Below are 21,290 nucleotides of genomic sequence, written 5' to 3'. Positions count from 1 at the left end.
CTGGTTCTGCTCACTTTACTCAGCATCAGTTCATGTAAGTCTCTCCAGGCTTTTCTGAAATCAGTCTGCTCATTATGTCTTATAAAACAATAATATTCCATTACATTCATATACCATAACTTATTCAGTCATTCCCCAACTGATGGACATCTACTGAATTTTCAGTTCTTTGCTACTACAAAAAGGGCTTCCAGAAACATTTTTGCACATGTGAGTCCTTTTCTCTCTTTTATGATCTCTTTGGGATACAGACTCAGTAGTATTATTGCTGGATCAAAGGATACACACAGTTTCATAGCCTAAAAAGGAATTTTTTGAGTAGATGTAGTAAAAAGCTAGAGAAGACCAAGAAAGAGATTCCACAGAGGTAACTATTGAGGTAAGTGTGAAGGAAACTAGGAATGCATTCTAGGCCTGGAGGACAGCCTGAATAAAGTTGCAGAAATGGAGAATGGGGTCTCTTATAGGAAACAATCAGAAAACCATTTTGTATGGGTTGTACCAAACCTAAAATGATTTCACTTCCTGATCCTGTTCCTGTTCTCAGCTTCCTTCCTTCCTTTTTTTTTTTTTTTGTTTTGTTTTGTTTTATTTTATTTTTTTTATTATTATAGTTTTTTACTTACAAAACATATGCATGGGTAATTTTTTCAACATTGACTCTTACAAAACCTTCTGTTCCAAATTTTCCCTTCCTTCCCCCCATCCCCTCCCCTCGATAGCAGGTAGTCCCCTACATGTTAATATGTTAAATTATATGTTAAATCCAATATATGTATACATATCTACACAATTGTCTTGATGCACAAGAAAAACTGGATCTAGAATGAAAAAAAAAAAAAAAACCTGAGAAGGAAAACAAAAATGCAAGCAAACAATAACAGAAAGAGTCAAAATGCTATGTTGTGGTCTACACTCGGCTCCCACAATCCTCTCTCTGGGTGTAGATGGCTCTCTTCATCACTGGACAATTGGAATTGATTTGGTTCATCTCATTGTTGAAGAGAGCCACGTCCGTCAGAATTTATTATCATATAATATTGTTGAAGTATATAATGATCTCCTGATTGTGCTCATTTCACTCAGCATCAGTTCATGTAAGTCTCTCCAGCCCTTTCTGAAATCCTCCTGCTGGTCATTTCTTACAGAACATATTGCATAATATTCATACACCACAATTTGTTCAGCCATTCTCCAATTGATGGGCATCCACTCAGTTTCCAGTTTCTAGCCACTACAAAAAAGGCTGCCACAAACAATTTTGCATATGGGGGAGTCCCTTTCCCTCCTTTAAAATCTCTTTGGGATATAAGCCCAGTAGTAATACTGCTCAGCCTCATTTCTTAAAGCTTTTTGTTTTCATTTTCACATAAAAGTCAAACTTTTTTTGTTATCTCTTAAATTTTGAGTTCTGGGCTTACCCCGTCTCTTTTTTCTTTTCTCACATCATCCTATATGCCTGGAATGTTTTGAGAAATTTATAGTCATCTGTCATTCTTTGAACTATGGGCCAATTAGATAATGCTTTCTGGTTTTTATTTGTTCTTTAGGAAAGGAGTGTATTACTGCGAAAATGGTATGATCTGATGATAAAGAATAAAGATGACCTTGCCAAAATAATCACAGCTGAAAATGTGAGTACAGTGAGTGGTCTGCCTGACTCTCATAGCTTTTTCCGGGCTTAAAGCTACCTTGAAGATCTGTAAGTAGCCATAGCCTGGCTGATGTACAAGTGTGCTACTCTGACACTAGAAATGTATATTTGAAGTTTCAAATAAGGTTCTCATTTTCTTATGCTAAAAAATGGGAGAGTAACTTTAAGTAGAGGAGGAATGACCATTTATTGAGTATGTTGTAGAGTGGTTCCTGTTCAGATATGTATTGAACAGGATGGCCCTGTTATCTCTTCTTGCAGTGTCTATAGGTGTGTAGGAAGCCTTTGCTAAACAAGGACTCTTGGTTTCTCTTTAATATTGTTATTATTATGTAGTGAGATGAATAAATTAAAATAATAATCCCCTGGCCACTGATTAGCTAGTCAGATGTTCCAGTGGATCTGTGGTATCATTGGTTTGGAAGTTCTCTCTAACATTGCAGATCGTGGTCCATCTGTGTTTGCCTCTGTGAATCTTATTCATGCCCCCTGTACAATGGGGGTCTGTTCATCTTGTTTCCTTATTTTTTAGTGATATTGGGAAGAGACCAATTAGGCACTTAGGATAAAACACCTTTCATTCCTTGTTCTTGATCAGTCCATCTCTTTTGCACTCATACATTTTCCTAAATTGCTATGAAAATTGAAAATTCAGGGGCAGCTACATGGTGTAGTAGAGCGAGCACCAGCCTTGAAGTCAGGAGGATCTGAGTTCAAATCTAGCCTCAGACACTTAATACTTCCCAGCTGTGTGACCCCGGGCAAGTCAATTAACCCCATTTGCCTCAGCAAAAAAAAAGAAAATTGAAAATTCATGCACCAAATGTAGACTTTTACCAAGATAGGAAAATTGAATAACAGTTATTATAGCTAGCATTTATGTAACACCTACTTTGTGCCGGGCACTATGCTAAGGAATTTACATTCATTTCATTTGATCTTCACAACTGCCCTGAGAGATCGGTACTATCATGATCACTATTTCACAGTTGAGGAAACTGAGACAAATAAACATCTTCCTGATTTCAGGACCAGTGCTTTTATCTACTAGTCACTTAATTGACATAAACTCACTTGTTATTTCCTTCATCTCTTATGACACTGATTCCTAGACCTATAATAAATTGAGGAATTTCTCTACAGCAGGAAGATGATTCATAAATTGGGAATTTGGGATAAACTGATTATAGTCTTTTAAAATTTAAAGAATGCAAGAGCATATACAAGCCTTTTCTTTCTTTTTGTTTTTATCTTTTTAAAACTATAAACTTAATACTAGGCTTTTGGTTATCAGGGATGTCAAAGATGTGACTGTTATGCATTTTTCAAAAGGATGTATAAGAATGGTTTAGTCACATGTAAAATGGCTTAATAGATAGGATTAGAAAGTCAGAAAGAAATCTTCCTCAGGCACTAACTATATGACTGTGGAGTAATCATTTTACTAATATTACCATTAGCTGGTTTTAGAAGTTATATTTTTATACTGCTTCTGGTAAAACCATAAGTCATTCAGTAATATATTTATCCTTTATATGCTTCGGTTTAATTTTAGGGAAAACCTCTAAAGGAAGCCCAAGGAGAAGTTCTGTATTCAGCTCTTTTCTTGGAGTGGTTTTCCGAAGAAGCACGACGCATTTATGGAGACATCATTTATACCCCTGCAAAGGACAAGCGGGGCTTGGTCCTGAAGCAACCTGTTGGGGTAGCTGCCATTATCACTCCAGTAAGTGGAAGAATTTGCTAGATCTTGAAAGAATCATTTATGGGGAAATGATAACATTTATCTAACAACTTATTCATTCTTCAGTGTGATAAAATGTACAGACATCCTCGACATTTGTGGATTTTACATTTAGTTTTGGTTATTCACAAGACTTGGCCATTGATAGTCAAAAAGATATTTTTGAAGATTTGTGGCAAACTTCAGAAACCACAGACAATACACATTAAAAAAAAAACTTCAAAAAATAAGTGCATAAATACTGCCTATTATTAATCAATTAAATTTTATCATTTACTACCATAAGTATATCTACTCAAATGTATTATTAACAGTGAAATTTTGTTAAAAGTTAAAGCCACTGTCAATAAAAAGTTTTAAAGAATAAAAAAAAAAAAAATAGGGAAGAAAAAAAAAGTTAAAGCCAAAGAACTATGGCTATGTATTCTTTTTGGAAATGTCTTCTCTTTTTCTCTCTACTATCCAGACTTAGTCACATGATTTTCTCTGCAGTATTTTTTGTTGGAGAAGGAAATTTGTTTTTAAAAAAAGTGCTGAGTGAAGCTGCAAAGTGGCTGCAAAGATTCTGGATAGTATGTTAGATATGTTAAATACTAATCCCTCATGAAGAAACTGCAACTCCTTTATTCAGTGGATTGTTTTACTTGTTTTGTGTGATAAATAAATATAATCAGGATTATTAAAAGTAAAAGTTTGTGTGAGACTTAGAGTTATTTATGATTTTTCACATTCACAGAGGTCTTGCTATATAAATATCAAAGAAAAATTGGACTCCTCCTAAAATTATTGAATCTGTTCTTGATCTTCCTGATTCCTTTTCAAAGATATATGAGTGTCACTCAGTATTTTTACGATAATGTTAGGTGTGGCAGTGATGAATGAGAATGTATTTTTTTTTTTTAAATAAATGGTTAAGAGTCATGTAGTGATGAGTATTATTGGAATGCAAGGGCTTTATTTACAAGGAAGGTAATTCAATGGCATGATGACATATCCTAATGATGTATCTTTTGCTTGATTTGATAAGTTTCTTTCTTAAGCCTAATTTTATGTTTTGTAATCCTTTAAACTCTAAAAAGCCCTTTTGTAATATGGGTCACGCTTTGCAAAATGTTCGCTTAATTCAAGGTTATTATCATCATAAACAAATGTAAAGTCATATAATCTTTTGTACACAAAGCTAGAAGGAACTTCAAAAGCCATCAATACTAGGGGCTCTTAACCCACGGTCCCTGCATCTCCAAGGAATCCATGGAAAGATTCCAGGGGATCCATGAATTTGGATTGGTAAAAAAAGTAACATCCTTATTTTATTTTTCTTCAATTATTAGTTTATTTATGAGAAAAGATCCATAGATTTTGCCAGATTACCAAAGGAATCCATGACACAAAAAGAATTAAGAACCCCTTGATCTAATTGAATTCTTAGCCAGAGGATGAACCCTGCCTACAATATCCCTAACAGAGTGGTCATTTAGCCTCTGCTTGAAAATGTCTCATGACTTTAAAAAAAAAAAAAAAAAAAGAACATTGCTACCCTCTGAAAGCCCCTTTTAGAAAAGCTCTATTTGTGAAATAATTTTCTTTATATTGAGGCAAAATGTGTTTCCTTGTAACTTATTAGTGTTTTTTCCTGCCCTCTGGGATCAAGCAAAATAAATGACTTTGGACAATGTGGTGGTCTAAGAAGGGCATTGGACCTGGAATTGGGGCAGCCACTTTGTCACTAGCTAACTGTGTGACCTGGGACTAGTGAGTTCCGTTGCTTTCCCGGATTCCAGGTTCCTTAGCTCAGATTCCTCAAATAAAATGAGGAGCTTAGATGAGTTAATCTGTAAGCTCCATTTGAACTCTAATGATGTTTCTTAAACACTTGAAAATAACTGTCATATTCCTCCAAAGTCTTTTCTATATCCCCCATGTCTTCAGTTACTTTTTGTAACTACGTAGTTTCAAGTTTTCTTACCATCCTGATTATTCTTTTGTGGAACTACTCCTTCTTCTGTGGCAATGCAGCTCCCAGAACTGAACTTGGTACTCCAGATATATCTGAATATAAAGGAAGGGAAAGGAATCAGCATATAGACTATATGCTGGGCACTATGCTAAGCACTTTATCAGTACTTTATCATCACAACAAGCCTGTAAGGTAGATGCTATTATATTTCCCATTGAATGTAATTTAAGTAATAAAAAAGTAATACATGTAAATTAAATTCCCAGTAAAGTTGACTTATCTAGGGTCACACAGCAGGTAAGTAAAGTATCCAAGGGCAGATTTACATTCACTTTAGGCTCAGCATTCTATCCTCCACACACTCTTAACTGCCTTTATGCGCAAATATATGGATATAGTATGTTTTCAGGCCATCTTCTATATTAAGATTCCTGAAGAAGAACATTGGAATTTTCTGCCTTCTTTAATGATCTCTGACATTCTGACATTACAGCATTTCATTCATTTTGTTTCTTTTTTGATTAGTTTTGTTTATTACTAAAGAAAAAGAAAAAAAAAGTTTTTCTTCCCAATAGATTTTGTATTTTTTATTATAGAGTTGCTAACTAACAGTCAGTAAATGATTATCGCTCATATTCCCATGGACTAGTTGAGTAAGCAGATATTTCTCCAGAACTATTTGTAACTTTTTTTCCCCCTTTTTATGACCTTAGTGGAATTTTCCCAGTGCTATGATTACCCGAAAGGTGGGAGCAGCTTTGGCAGCTGGTTGCACAGTGGTAGTAAAACCTGCAGAAGATACACCTCTTTCTGCCCTGGCCCTTGGTGAGGTGAGCAAGTTTCTTCTTGTATTCATTAATAAATACACTGATAAATACAATCATAAATTTAAAATCAGAAAAAAACTGGTCAGCTAGTCCAACCCATTATGTCAGTCACCAAGTATTTATTAAAAACTTAGTATATATCAGGGACTGCTAACTGCTGGGGATACAAAGAAATGCTATAAAGAGTCTCTTCCCTCAGTAAGATTACATTCTGAGGATACAGTATTTAAATAACAAGGCAAATGCAAGATACATATATGTGCATATGTATATATGTACACACACACATCTACACAGTAGATGAAAGTAATCTGATTGAGGAAAGCACTAATTAATAAGAGGACCAAGAGAATTTTTTTGCAAGAACTGAGATTTATGCTGAGTGTTGAAAGGAAATTAAGAGGTGTAAATGAAAGGGTAGAAAATTCCAGGGACTCATGGCAATTCCGAGGCACAAAGATGGGACAGAGGTGGATGGCTCTTTCAAAGTATTTAGCTGAGAAGAAGAAGAATGATATAGGATGATTGTTATAGGAGATAATAGAATAGAATGAAGATTTTTTTTTTTTTAAGAATAGGGAGCCCTGGATGTCTTTATAGGCAGCAGAAAAGGAGCCAAAAGATAGAAAGACATTGAAAATAAGAGAAAGTGAGTATGTTAGTGGAAAAAATCTGCTGAAAAATCTGGGAGATAATTGGATCAAGGGAACTTCTCAAGGTCTTGACAAAGAAAATAACTGCCTCCCTCTCTGAGAATGAAGTTCAGCAGAATATAGTGAGGAAATGTGTTGGAGATGAGGATGAGGGAAAAGGGAACTTTGGGCAAATTGTTTTAGTTTTTTTTCAATATCATAGGAGGCAAGACCCTAAAGACTGGAGCAGACTGCTGTAGGAGGCTTGATTTGGATCAGCTACTCTTAGATAACAAATACCAGCATCAGTACTTTGTGAATGAAGAAATTGTGATTCAGAGTTCATTGTGATTTTCCCCAAGTACACACAATAAAAATCCAAATGTAGGTCCTTTGATACCAGCTCAGCATTACACTCTGTCACAAGTGGATTTAAATGAGCATTAGTAAAGGGTGAGGAAAGACTTCTTTCTTTGCCTACATCTCCCTCTAGAAAAGTTTTTCATTTTTATTTGAATTGAAATTGAAATTTGAATTGAAAAATGGGTTTCTCCTAACTAAATATGCTTTTAAAGAACTTCCCATTCCTTTCAGGGATTTTAAAAAATTGATCTTTGATCATATATATCCAGATAACTCCCTTGGGGCTTTCTTTTAATTGGACAAACTCCAGAAAGTAATTTCAAACAGATCTCTCTTTCATATCTGCTCTCTGTGCCAGATATAGGAAGCCTCTCTGGGGCTTTGATGTCATTATTTGACTTCTCTATTTATGCCCTTGACCTGTACAAGAGCCTCCTCTCTGTTATTGACTTTGGATGTGTACTGCCTTCTGAACGTGGGTTCCCAAAGTTTACAGATTATGGTCCTCCAGAAACATCTGAGCACTCTAGAGCACTGTTCAGAAAAATGGGAGTACTAGCAGTCTTTTAGGAATTCTTTTTTAAATTTATTTTATTTTTAATTCATGGAACAAAGCAAGCATTTCCATAATAAAGTAAAAATTTCAGGAATTTTGAGATGAGTTTCTGCCCTAAAGGAGCTCCTCTTCTAAGCATGACTTCTTTCAGAGGCCATTATCTCCATTTCTTTGTGATTCTTTAGAGTGCAGATTCTGCTGAACATTTTTCTGTGGAATATTTGGTCAAGCTCTTTTTTTCTCCCTTTATCCTTTATTTTTCAGTTTTTGTGGATGTATTTTGCAATATTAAAAAATATTCTTCCAGACCTGTGATTATTTTTTCCCCTTGAAAATGGACAATTGAAAGAAAATGTTGAATTATTCATTATCATCATCATTATTATTTGCATAAGTATATTGTACTCTTTTCTTTCCTTGGCCACATCAGTCAGCAAGCACATTGTATATTCTGTGTTATATGCTAGAAATAAAAATACAAAAGTCCCTGCCCTCTCCCTTTAATCTATAGGGAGAGACAAAACTGTGCGTGTATAAGCACATATTAAAAAAAGGAATGAATGGAAGGAAGGAAGGGAAGAAGGAGAGAGGGAAAGAAGATAATTGACAGGACAAGGAGAGGGGAAACCCTAATAACTAGACAAAGATTTGGAAAGGCTTCTTTTAGGAATGAGCATTTGAACTGAGCTTTAAAGGAAGTGAGATTCTGAGAGGTTCAGGTAAGGAAGGAGTGCACTGCAAACATGGTGGAAAGAGGGGGAAAAAAGAGTTTTTCCAAAGATACAAAGATAAGAGAATGTGATGTAAGGAATCCTAAGAAATCTAGTTGGATTGAATTATAGAATATGTGAAGGAGGATAATATATAATAAATATGAAGAAATAGACTAGAGCAAGATTATGGAAGATTTCTGAATGCCAAAGGAGTTTGTGTTTTACCCTAGAGCATTTGGGCTTTGGGCAATAAAAATAATCATATTATAACCATAGAAAGAAAAGGGGAATTCTGGGACTAGAAGCAAAAAAATTGGGAGGGCAATCTTTACTAACATTAAATTTAAACAGTAGTCTTGGACTAGCTTTGTGGTCCTTAGGTCAAGGTCATCTTTATGAGATTTGTTAGGGAATTGCAATTCAGAAATAAAACATAAAGTAGCTCTTCCCTGAGAAGCATAAGGGAATGTAATTCTTCATTAAAATGCATGATGGTTCTTCTACTGTGGAAGAGTCTGTTTTTCAGATAGAGTATGATATTGAGATTCATTCTTGGGGAAATCAATACATTTTAATGATACTTTTGTGGTATTAGAGAATCTTGATATTGATGAAGACAGGTAACATGAATTAAGACTTGACCTTGGCATCAGGAAGATGGGTTCAAGCCCTGCCTCTGGTGGATGCTAACTGTTATCCACAGCCTATCAATGCCCCAGACAGCTATCTAGACAATCAGCAAACATTTAATTGCCTTCTGTGTACCAGGTGTTGTACTAAGCATTGGGGATACAAAAAGAGGCATAAGACAGTCCCTGTCCCCAAAGAGCTCACAAGGGAAGGCAACAAGTATGTACAAGCAAACTAAATACAGGATAAATAGGAAATAATTAAAAGGAAAGACTAAAATTAAGAGAATTGGAAAAAGCTTCTGGAAGAAAATGGGATTTTAGTTAGGACTTAAAGAAGACTTTAAGTTGAAGAAGAGATTTATATACACATACAATCGCATACGTGTATGTATATATACATATATCTTAAAATGGATAACATTGAAATAACAAGTCTGATCCAAAACTTACATTACACACGTCTGCATATATGTGTGTAAAAATAAATGTGTGTATATTTACCTCTTACACCTAAATCCTCCATGTTCTGATTTTGTCCCTGTATAATGGCTGTGATGGGGAAGATTAGTTAAAAATCTTGGATCCCTTTGCTCTCACTTAATTGTTAGACTCAAAGCTACTGTGCCTTCTGCCTTTTAAGTCAGCATTTTACTCTCATTTATAGCTTGCCAACCAAGCAGGAATTCCTGCAGGTGTCTATAATGTGGTTCCCTGCTCTCGTCAGAAGACCAAGGAGGTTGGGGAAGCTCTTTGCACTGATCCATTGGTATCCAAAATTTCTTTTACTGGCTCAACAGCAACAGGAAAGGTATGTGGAAGTTTATTTTAACAGATGAAATATAAAAGTTATTGTGTAAAGGAGAGGTAGAAAGAAAGAGAGGCCTTAAAGATGGAGTTGGAAAACCCCTCCCTCTATTCAGGCCAGGAAAATTTGGCCATCAGACAGACCATTAATGTTCTCTTTTCTTCCACAGCAAAATTCAAGCTGTTCTGCTGGCTACCAGGCCAGTTGCTTAGTATGTTCTAACATAGACTGGCCAAAGCCTTGGAGAAATAATTTAAATAATGTCATTTGTTTTAAGGTAGAAAAGTGATGATGGAGTCTAGGGAAAACTGAACCTGCTGATCAGGAAAGGCCTTTCTGGAAAATAGAGTCCCTGCTGGAAGTGAAACTAGATCTAAGTGTCTTACCATTCCCAGGATCCAGTGCTTTTTGCCTAATAACATAAAATAAGCACTAATTAGCCTTCTAATAGAGCATTAGACCTTTCCCATCCATTTTTTCATCTCATTTTTCTTTGCCACTTCTTGAATTCCATGACTGCATATTCAGAGTCTGATTGTGACCTCCATCTCAATGTGTATTCATGGCCGGTTTTCCACTGTAACTGCAGATTCTGTTGCACTATGCTGCTGACTCTGTGAAGAGGGTCTCCATGGAGCTAGGGGGGCATGCCCCATTTATCGTGTTTGACAGTGCCAATGTGGACCAAGCAGTGGCAGGGGCCCTGGCTTCCAAATTCAGAAATTCTGGTCAGGTGAGTTCTCCAGAGTATTTCTAGAATTTGTGTTTGGAGGTCCTGTCCCTTCCTTGAATATAATTTTGAATATCTATTAATGAATTTTTTCCCTCCTTCCATTTTCATTTCATCCTTTGGTTCACTCCCCCTTGACATTTTTCCTTTCCCCACTTTAATATTAGTTGAGAAATTTGATACTGGCTTTATATTGGTAAATCCACTCTTTTTCCAAAATGTTAACACCTCACAGGCTATGGAAAAAGTACTGAATGTTTGGATAAAAACATATCGGTAGGCAGGATGACATAATAATAGAAAGCTAATCTCAAAACCATGAAGACCTGTAGGACAGATCTTGCCTCTCACACATCCTGACCATGGACAAGTCTCTCACAGACAGAGGGGTTCTTACTCAGTTTTCTTGCCTTGGACTGATGATAATCTGATTAAGGCCCTGCATCCTTCTCCAAATAATATTTTTTTAATGTGTAAATTAAAATGCACAGGATTGTAAAAGGAGACCAAATATATTGAAACGTCATTATCATATATATTTTTAGAAACAAGTTCATAAATAATCCAGCCATTCTGGACAGCAATTTGGAACTATGCCCATAGGGCTATAAAACTGCCATCTGACTTCTAAATCTGTGTCCCAAAGAGATCATAAAAGAGAAAAAAGGATTCACATGTGCAAAAATGTTTGTAGTAGCCCTTTTGTAATGGCAAGGAACTGGAAATTCAGTGGATGCCCATCAGTTGGGGAATGGATGAATAAGTTATGAATGCAGTGGAATATTATTGTTCTATAAGAAATGATGCACAGACTGATTTCAGAAAAGCCTAGAAAGACTTATAGAAACTGATGCTGAGTAAAGGAAGCAGAACCAAGGGAACACATTAAAAACAAGATTATGTGATGATCAATTATGATGGACTTGGCTCCTCTCAACAATTCGGTGATTCAAAGCAATTCTAATAGACTTGAGATAGAAAATAAATCTGTATCCAGAGAGAGAACTGTAAAGACGAATATGGATTAGAGCATAGTATTTTCATCTTTTATTTTTTCCTTTCTTGTGATTTTTTTCCCTTTTGGCCTGATTTTTTTTTTTTTTTGGCACAGCATGACAAATATGAAAATATGTTTAAAAGAATTGCATAAATTTAACCCATATCAGATTACTTGGGGAGGGGAGAAGGAAGGGAAGGAGGAAGAAAAATTTGGAACACAAAGTCTTACAGAAATAATTGTTGAAAACTATCTTTATGTGTATTTGACAAAATACAATTGAAAATTTTAAAAAAGAAACAAGTTCACAGACCTGAGGTTAGGAACCTAATATGAAGCAATTTTATAAGATCATAAATTGTAGAGAAAGTGCTAGATAGAAAGAATTTCATACCTGTAGTAGTGAAATCACAGATCTAGCTCTATTTCTGTCTCTGCTTTCAACTACCAGAGCATGACGAGGAACCTGGTTTTCCCTATTTAGCCTTTCTAGTTCCTCATAGTCCAGCTCTGCACTACTACAAACTAAGATTTTTAGTCTCAGGTAGGGAATTTAAGGAATTTAAAAACTTTACTCTTTGCCATTATCCCAGTCATGGACTTAAATGGTTAGAATCAGCAGTATCCCAGGGACCTTTTGAGCCACGAGTCTAACTCCCTCATTTTACAGCTAAGAAAATTGTCAAATGACTTACTTAGAGTCAAATAGCTAGCTGATAAGTGCCTTGAAGTGGACGGCTAGGTGACTCAATGGATAGAGTACAAACCTAAAGTCAAGAAGACTTATCTTCCCGAGTTAAATCTGGCCTTAGACTCTTAATAGCTGTGTGATTCTTGGCAAGTCATTTCCTCATCTGTAGGATGATCTGAAGAAGGAAGTGGCAAACTATTCTAGTATCTTTGCCAAGAAAACCCTAAATGGAATCACAAAGAGTCAGATGACCGAAAAACAACAAAGTAAAAAATTAATTGACTTTAGTGGCCAAAAGTTGTATAGAGCACTAGCCCTGGAGACTCTTAACTAGCTACATGATCCTAGGCAAGTTGCTTAATTCATAATTGTCTATGTTCCTCATTTGTAAAATAGAGACACACTGGAGAACAAAATGGCAAACTCCTCCAGTATCTTTACCAAGAAAACTCCATGGCCAGGAAAAATGAAAGAGTTAAAAGAATTACAGCAATGATGACAGTATTTGCTGAGCTTAGATAAAGGCAGTCAGTTGGTCAATTTGCTTTCCCTAGGATATTGCCAGTTTTCTATGGAATGAACACAGGATAATTCTCAGTCTCCTTTGTTTCTCCTTTTCCTATTTCTTCATGTACTTATAATTTTATGCTTTTGCTTAGGACACTATCTAATACATTGTAGGAGCTTCTAATAAATTCTTCCCTTTTCACCTTTTGGTATTCATTCACAGCTCTTTTTGTTTGTCAGGCAGCAAGTGGTCCCATTTTACTACTTGCATTTTAGTTTGTGGTAAATAGATAAAGAGAACTTGGGGCTGAGAAAGATGTGAATTTGTACCCCATATTTTGTTTTCAGGTTAAAATAGGAATGCAATGTCCCCCAAATCTTCAAATATTTTTTATTTGCCAGATTAAGATTGGGTGGGAAATAAACTTAGACCTGAGTACTCTAAAAGGACTGCTAAGAAATAATAGTCAGGGATTATTAATTTAGATCCTTCTCATATTTCACTGCTTTTGTATTTAGACATGTGTTTGTTCGAATCGTTTCTTGGTGCAAAAGGGGATCCATGATTCCTTTGTGAAGAAGTTTGCTGAAGCCATTAATAAGGAACTTCGCATAGGTCATGGATTTGAAGAAAGGACCACCCAAGGTCCATTGATTAATGAAAAGGCAGTGGAAAAGGTAAGTGAATGAATTAAAGCATGGTCTCTGTTATTAACATGATCAACCTAACTAGTGGATCTTTGTCAGTTCTCAAATCTGCTGTGGAAGAAGTCAGTCAACAAGCATTTATTTAGCTCTTACTGTGTTTCAGGCACTATATTTAAATACTGGAGGGATACAAAGAAAAAAAATAAAAACAGCTCTTGCCCTCAAAGAGCTTGCCTTCTAAAGAGGTAAATGTTTTTTACCTCTAAAGAGGTTACCTTGTTTGGGACAGGTAAGTGACTCAGTGAATAGACTGCCAAGACTGGAGTCAGGAAAACTTATCTCCCTGAGTTCATATCTGGGCTCAGATACTTAGGAACTCTGATCCTCTCAAATCACTTAATCCCATTTGCCTCAGTTTCCTCATCTGTAAAATGAACTGGAGAAACAAATGGCAAACCCCTCTAGTATCTTTGCCAAGAAAATCCCAAATGGGGTCACCTGAACAACATTCAAAAGGTAACCTTGAAAGGAATGCAGAAAAAAGTGAAGTGAATCAGGAAATGCCTCATAAAATATGGAGCTTGAGATGACTCTTAAATGAAGCTGAGGATTTAAAAAAAAAAGAAAGAAAAAAATAGAACAGCTTTTCAGTTCTGAGAAATCAGAGAATCGAGTCACTTTTTGTATATTTCTTGAGTTAAACACCTGGAAGCTGGGAGTTAGGAAATCTAGATTCTTTTTCTCTTTCCTATAATTTCCCGAGGCCCTATAGCTGGCTTTGCTTCTGCACCTCCCTTTCTCCAACTATAAAATGGAGATAATACTGGAATCTCCACTCCTCCCTCCCTGCAGGGCTTAGGATGAAGAAATACTGTTTGTAAGGCTTTTTGAACATCTTAGAAAGACTTTTGAAAACAAGTTTGTGTATTAGCTGAAACATGGGGTTTGGTTTCTTATTTTTTCCTTTTGTCACAAGTTATTCTTTTAGCCATTGCTTTTACTACTCTCCCCAAAATTCATTGAATTCCTAAAACTTCCAGCAGGGGGAGATAGCATCTCAAGTGCTTAGCTCTGGATTGGAGATAAAGGAGAAAACTGAGGTTGAGTGGGAGAAAATTCTTCTCAATTTAAATTTAAATGTCACACTTTTGGATGATGGCAAGTGGGAAGATTTTTCCTGTATTTTCTTTCCTGTTTATTACACTCTTTAGAGTCGCTCGAGGAATTTCCTCACTAACCTAAGAATACAGTATATTTTCTGGGTAGTCTGCTTTTAATGGAATAAAGATGAGATCTGAACTTTCAATGTCAGTGGTATAAGGAATTCTTGTGTCTGAGACACAAATTAAATGACTTTCTTAGGTCACTCAACTAATATGGGTCAGAAGTAGAACTTCAATTTAGAACCTGGCTGCAAGGCCATTTCTCTGTCCGCTGTCTTTAAAATCAGGGAGAAATTTGTGGCTCTCATTTTCATCAGCAGTTAGCCAGAAAAATCAGCATGTGGAATGTGAATGCAAGAGAAAAAGAAAAACAGGAAGCTATCGTCTCAGCTGAGAGTAGGAGGAAAATGGAAGCCTGTAGATTGGGGCTTGTCCAGGATGAAAAAACATAACAGCCCAAAAGTTGGCAGCCTTGCTGCACCAAAGTGGAAAATGCCAAATCACCAGAGAGTTTGGAGATCCAGTGAAAATATCATGGAACAAGTTAGGGAAGAGTTCTTTGTGATGTGGCTCTTGCCAAGCTCTCACTGCCTAGCAACTGAGCTGATCACACCAAAATCACATTGTGAAAACAAATTGAAACACAGAGTTGTGGGAGAACTCTTATACTCTTTGAATTCTCATAATACCTTGCAGCATATTGCTTCCAAAAAGAATTTTCTTAAACTATATGGGAAGGTGGGGGGGGGGGGTAAGAGAGAAGGTGTAGGAAGGTGCTTTTTTAGTTGGATGGTTTTTCATTGTCTAATTCAGTGCTTTTGCTTTGGTCCCTTCATGCAGGCTGAAAGGGATAATAGATGGAAAAGACCTATTAGTTCCAAGTATCCCTGCCCTGCCCATTCATAGGGGATAATTGAGTAGTCTTTCCCCGATTTCCTATTTAAGCCTTTGTTGTAACTCTCAGGAACAAATGCTTTTTAGTCTCCAGCTTGTTCCTCTGGGAATCACAAAGCCTGCCATGTTCCTTATCCCCATACTATCTGATTAAAAATAGCTTCAATTGCTGAAGTAAGTTGAGAGAGTTGAACTTTGATATGGTAGTGCAGAATAGGAGGTAGAGACATGGCCTTGAAGTTCATTTGCCACCTATATTTCCTCCTAGATCATGAGATTAGGGATAAATTCCTCATCTTTAAAATGGAGATAATTAATATGGGTGTATTACCCATACAGGTATATTCTCTTAGGAAGTAATGAAGCTTAAATGGTATTAATTGTGAGAAGCATTTTGTTGTGTATTAATTTCAGTTATTGTTATGATTAAATGATTTTGCTCCCTTTTTTGTCCTCAAAAGATGGAAAAAGATAAGAGTATAGACTAGAAAATGATTGTCATATCCTTGAGTAAAATATACTGGAGTGTTCCTGTACATTTATTTGTAATGTATTCCTAAAATAAAATTACACAGCAAATCTTTTTGATAAGTTACTGTGATTTTTAGGTAGGAGATGATTAGGTTGAGAAGAAATGGCTATCTTTCCCATTTGCAATTTTTTCTCCCAAATTTGGTCATAACCACAGCTGTCGCAGGATACAACTTTTTCCTTCCTCTAAATACTTTTTGCCTTCATTTTTTCAAAATGAAGCCAGACACATCTTCTCCCAGTTCTGGAGAGTACCTTGAGAGGTCAGCTGTGTCTCTCTCTAATGCTCCTATTTAGCGTGTACTCTTCTCACAGTTAGCCACAGTGATGAGCCCCCAGGTCTATTTAATCAGTTAATTTTTACAAAATATATTTATTTCAAAGATACAGCAAAATCATTAGTACAAACATTTCTCCTCAACCTAGTTTGGGGGAACACTTTCTCAGTTCCTACATACTCTTCCTTCTGCTAAGTTCACATTCAAAGGTAGTATGATCTTTGTCTTTTTTCATTCACTTGGGCCTCGGAGCTAACCCAACAACAAGCACAGACTCCAGTCCCAGGTTTGCTGGGGGCTCACTCGCTCTCCTGATTATCTCACAGCTCATAAGGTAGTTGTTCTCTCTAATCTCTTTTGCCTAAAATGTGAAAAACAAACTTTGAAGCCACGAAACAAGGCCTGTAATCACAGGCCACATATGGAAAAGGGGTGTAGTAAAACCTTTGCCATCTACTCTTATAGCACTGTCCCTTACCAGAAGGCTAACAGGCAAGAAGTTAAGCCAGGAGAACGGGGGCAGAGGTTGAATAATGCCTTTTGGAAGCTCCCCAGCTCCATTCCAAGAGGTTCTCATTCACTAATTTTAATAGAATTGTACCAGTTACAGAACATCTGTCTGTGCTCCAAATCTTCCCTTCCAAGGCATGCGTCATCATGATTCTCCAGCCTTTTCCACTTGGAAAATTGCATAATTGGCTCTCTGTACGTGATCATAAAGACTGGGCTCACTGGCTAGTTTCTAATTACTTGAAATTTAGCTCGGGGAACACTAACGTTTAGAAGGACCCTACAGAGTTCTTGGCTGATGTTTCTCACTTATATACCTTTAATGTTTTTGCCAGAAAGAGTTTTCAGTGACAAAACAAAGTAGTTTATTCACATAAATGTGGAAGTGTATCCTGAAATTACTAGACTTAGTCTACTCATTGATCTTTTGTACCTTACTATGGTAGGTCAATACATACTCGTATATACTCTCTCTTAGACTTAGAAATGATAATGTTTGGAGATTATAAGTAAGAGATCTGTTTTCCTGGCTTTGGCAGTTGATACTGGCCATATGCCCATCTCTTTTTATTTTAAAACGTCAAGTTTAGAAAGAGAGGTAAAAAAATTCTGAATAATAGTGGGCTTTTGTGACAGGATCTGGTGCTGAAGAGGTGATAGGGACTGGACTTATTGGTTATAGGGAATTCCCAGGTGAGAAAATCCATTCTACTGACACAGGATAGGCACTTTTTCTCTTAGAGTGCTGCCTAGAATGATGAAACATTAAGTAACCCTCCCAGGGCTATATAGCCAGTGTGTAACACATGAAAATTGAACCCCAGACCTCTGTAACTTTGAGGTTATCTCTATCCAATATGGCACACTGCCATAGTGATAGTAGAAGAGGAATCAAACCATCAGGAATAGACTGGAGGTTTTGAACAACTTGATTTTAATTTCCATCCAATCTTTGTCCTTTGACCCATATCTGCAGCTTGGTGAGATTGTTTCAACGTGTTTCAACAGCTCAGCATAGGAGAGTTGTGACTGGATGGAGTGATTTTTTTGCCGGTTCCTTTCTCGTTGAATTAAACTTTCCAGAAGTACCTTCCTAGGATCGTAGGACAACAGTTCCATTTGCTGTAATTTTGAAGGCCATGAATTTCAGCAAAATCATTAATGATTCATTGCCTTGAGGACATTTTCTACCTTATTAAGTCAAATTATAATATGGAATGCATTTCTAACCTATTTTTTGTTTTGGTTGTGAGGTCGAGGTGGGGAAGCACACCACAGAAGTCTAGTCCAGGGCTGGACAAACTGCCAAATCCTATTGTCAAGTGGTCCACAAATTAAGAATGGTCTTTACGTTTTCAAATAATGTTTCATTTGTATTTTAAAGTGCATTTTTAAAAAACCATTCTTAGTTCACAAGTATTATAAAAATAGGCAACTCTGGTCCTTGTGATATACTTTGCCAGCTATAGTTTGGGGGTTTTGATAAGTCAAATTACTTTTACACAGTGCCTCATAGTTAGTTAGTAGACCTGGATCTTAGTTATTTTAAATGAAATTTCTCTTTTTATCACTTGCTGCTGTTTTTTTAATTGGTAATATATAGAAATGCTGATGATTTCTATGGGTTTATTTTATATCTTGTAATTTTGCTGAAGTTGTTAATTATTTCAACTATTTTTTGAGTTGATTCTCCAGGATTCTCTAAGTATATTTTAATATAATCTGCAAAGAGTGGGTTTTATTTTCTCATTGCCTATTGTGATTCCTTCACTTTCTCTTTCTTCTCATTGCCTATTTTGATTCCTTCAGTTTCTCTTTCTTTTTTTGTTGCTATAGATAGTATTTGTATTACAATATGGAATATTAGTGATGATAATGGGTAAACTTGCTTCACCCCTGAGCTTACTAGGAAGGCTTCTAGCTTATTTTCATTGGACAAAAGAACAAGTCTTTTGTTCTCAAAGAGACATCACTGTGGTTAGAGCCAAGTTGCAGATATGATTGATCAGACTAATACGAGCTCAGAGTGCTCTGCCACAAGCCAGAAACAAATAATTCATGTGAACATTTGGGGTAGTTTCTCTAATTTTGTGCATCTCATATTTTGGGGGGCTAATTTAATTCTGCTTTGCTTATAAAACATAGCACCTTCTTTGATGAGGGCACACCATGCTGGGCAGTCCTATGCCAGTATCTCACATGTCACACAATCAATTCTAAAGTTCTTAAGCGTTACCTTGAGAGTGTCCTTGTATCTATGCGTGTTGTATGAATTTAAATAACTAGTTATTTTCAGCAAAGTTCTTTTTACTACTATTTTTTTCTAATGTTTTTAATAAGAATGGAAATTAGATTTTGTCAGAAGCCTTTTCTGGATCTTGTTGTTTTGATTGTTGACGTGGTCAGTTAGGCCGATAGTTTTACCCAACATTGAACTAGCTCTGCATTCCTGGTAGAAACCCACCTGGTCTAATAGACCAGGATCTCAGAGCTTAGTTTCATGATCATTAGGCCAGTGACTATTCCACTAAGCTTTTTGCCTCAATTGTCCTAAGCTCCCTTGTTCAGAGAAATACTTTTTGCTAAGAAAACAAGCTTACTTTAAAAAGGAAGAGAACTTTCCTCAAGAGAACAGGGCAAGATGAAATCCTTTCTCTTCTCCACCTCCCCCAGTTTTATCATTTTCCTCTAAAACAGAGGAGCATTAGCTGCTGCCAGACTGGGACTACTTGGCAGGATCATGTGCTCCTACACAAAGCACGACAATGTCTCAGGAAGTGAACTCTATTTTAGGATTCATCAGCGTAAGCAGAAAAGCTGATTGGGGACTTAATGCTGTTGAAGAATAAGACTCCATAGAGAAAAGCAAAAGATAATAAAAAGACTTCAAGTTAAAAAGGAAGTGAACTTTCCCACTACCTCCCTCCTTTTTTATGACCCTTTTTCAATTTCTAGCACCCCTTCTTCTCAACTTTTCTCCTTACTCTTTTTTTTTTTTACTTTTTCTCCTTCCCCATTTAAAAATTTCTTTCCCCCTTATGTTCTTTCTTTTTTCCTTCTTTTGCTTCTCAATCTCGTCCCTCTTTCGTTTTCTCTACTCCCTCCCCTCTCCAGTCTCTGCCTCTCTTTGCCTGTCACTTTGTCCTCTCCTTGGTTCCTCCTTGTTCCCTTATTTCTTCCCTGCCCCCTTCAGCGAGGCTCATGATGCTTTGGATCAGGCTGTTTTTGAGATCACAGCATGCTGTGCGTATCCTGTGACTCCTGTCCTTTGCGCAGTTTCTTATTCTGCTCTTCATTGGGGATCAAGACTGTGCTTCCTTACAGACTGCTCTGAAAATTGCATCCTGTCATTTTTGTAGTGCTGTTAAGATTTTTTAAAAACTGAGCACGCACAAATCTGATGCTGGCCTGGGATATAATATGGTTGTGGCTTTTTGCTTTTGTTTTTTAGTGGTTTAACATCGCCATCTTTGCAAACTCACAAAATAAGAAAACAAAGGAAAGGATGATGATAAGATTAAAAGCTATAACATGATCCCAAGTCAACTCACACCTGAACAAAGCACTTCAATGCCTGGGGAGGAACACCGGGGTATTGAACTAGCTTGAGGAAGTAGTTTCTGATGAGGGCAAAGCTCTTTACTCTTTGTATCATGAAGGCCTAAAACAGGACCTGTCATTGGGTAACTGCTTAATAAGTGTTTGTTGATTGATTGGTGGATGGAATCATAATTTTTCTCTCTCTGACTCCCACCACATCCTACAGCAGCACCTTAGAATGGTTAGACCAATGCAGTATGACCCCAGAGAGCTAGAATGGGGTTCATCACCCCTCCACCCGACCCAGGGCATCTTGGGGGCTGGAAAGATGTTCTAGATATTTCTCTGTGTGTGTTTTGAGATTCCGTGTCTCTCCTTTGGTCGCGTGGGATTGCACTCCATCCCAGAACACAGCTACATTCTACGGCAAAGGCTTGGACCTCGACAACTGGACCAAGATGACCTTGTTCAGCAGGGAAGCCTGGGGAGATGGCACGAACCCAGCCCGGGAGAAAATGCAGGCTCCAGTCTGCCTCCTTGTAACCCTGGCATTCCCCACATGTTTTGATACTGCCGAGATTAAATTAGCATCTTCAGAACCATCCCCACCTCCTGAGAGCTCCTTCCCTAGCCCCCCTAATTAGCTTTGTATGTAAGGAAATGTTTATTAATAGTTCACAAATCTCATTTAGTGGTTATTCCGTGGATTGATCACAAGCTGGAGGGCAGCAGATCAACGGCTTGTATCAGGGACATTCTGTCTTCTTCAGTTGATTCTGGAACACACCAGAATTTCTGGGGCAGGGACCTTTGAATCTAACAAAACTGGTTTATGCTGGACCAGGCTCTGCTTAATGCTTTGACAAAGGCTGCCGTTCGTCTTCTGTCCTTTAGGGGCCGCCCTTTGTTAGGCCCTCA

The 21,290-nt window shown here is 36.9% G+C and overlaps 1 protein-coding gene across 1 annotated transcript in view; it reads left to right on the top strand.

Annotated features, from left to right (window-relative positions):
- Positions 1-21,290, top strand: part of ALDH5A1 (aldehyde dehydrogenase 5 family member A1) — a 40,729-nt gene that overhangs the window by 10,123 nt on the left and 9,316 nt on the right. The window contains exons 2-7 of the mRNA XM_051970608.1: positions 1,551-1,634; positions 3,210-3,380; positions 6,069-6,185; positions 9,743-9,886; positions 10,473-10,616; positions 13,328-13,486. Coding sequence (XP_051826568.1) covers positions 1,551-1,634; positions 3,210-3,380; positions 6,069-6,185; positions 9,743-9,886; positions 10,473-10,616; positions 13,328-13,486 — 819 coding nt within the window. The remainder of the gene's footprint in view (positions 1-1,550; positions 1,635-3,209; positions 3,381-6,068; positions 6,186-9,742; positions 9,887-10,472; positions 10,617-13,327; positions 13,487-21,290) is intronic.

This window comes from Antechinus flavipes, chromosome 1 (genome assembly GCF_016432865.1).
Source record: "Antechinus flavipes isolate AdamAnt ecotype Samford, QLD, Australia chromosome 1, AdamAnt_v2, whole genome shotgun sequence".
NCBI classification, from domain to species: Eukaryota; Metazoa; Chordata; class Mammalia; order Dasyuromorphia; family Dasyuridae; genus Antechinus; species Antechinus flavipes.
This window is presented reverse-complemented; position numbering and strand designations above follow the sequence as displayed.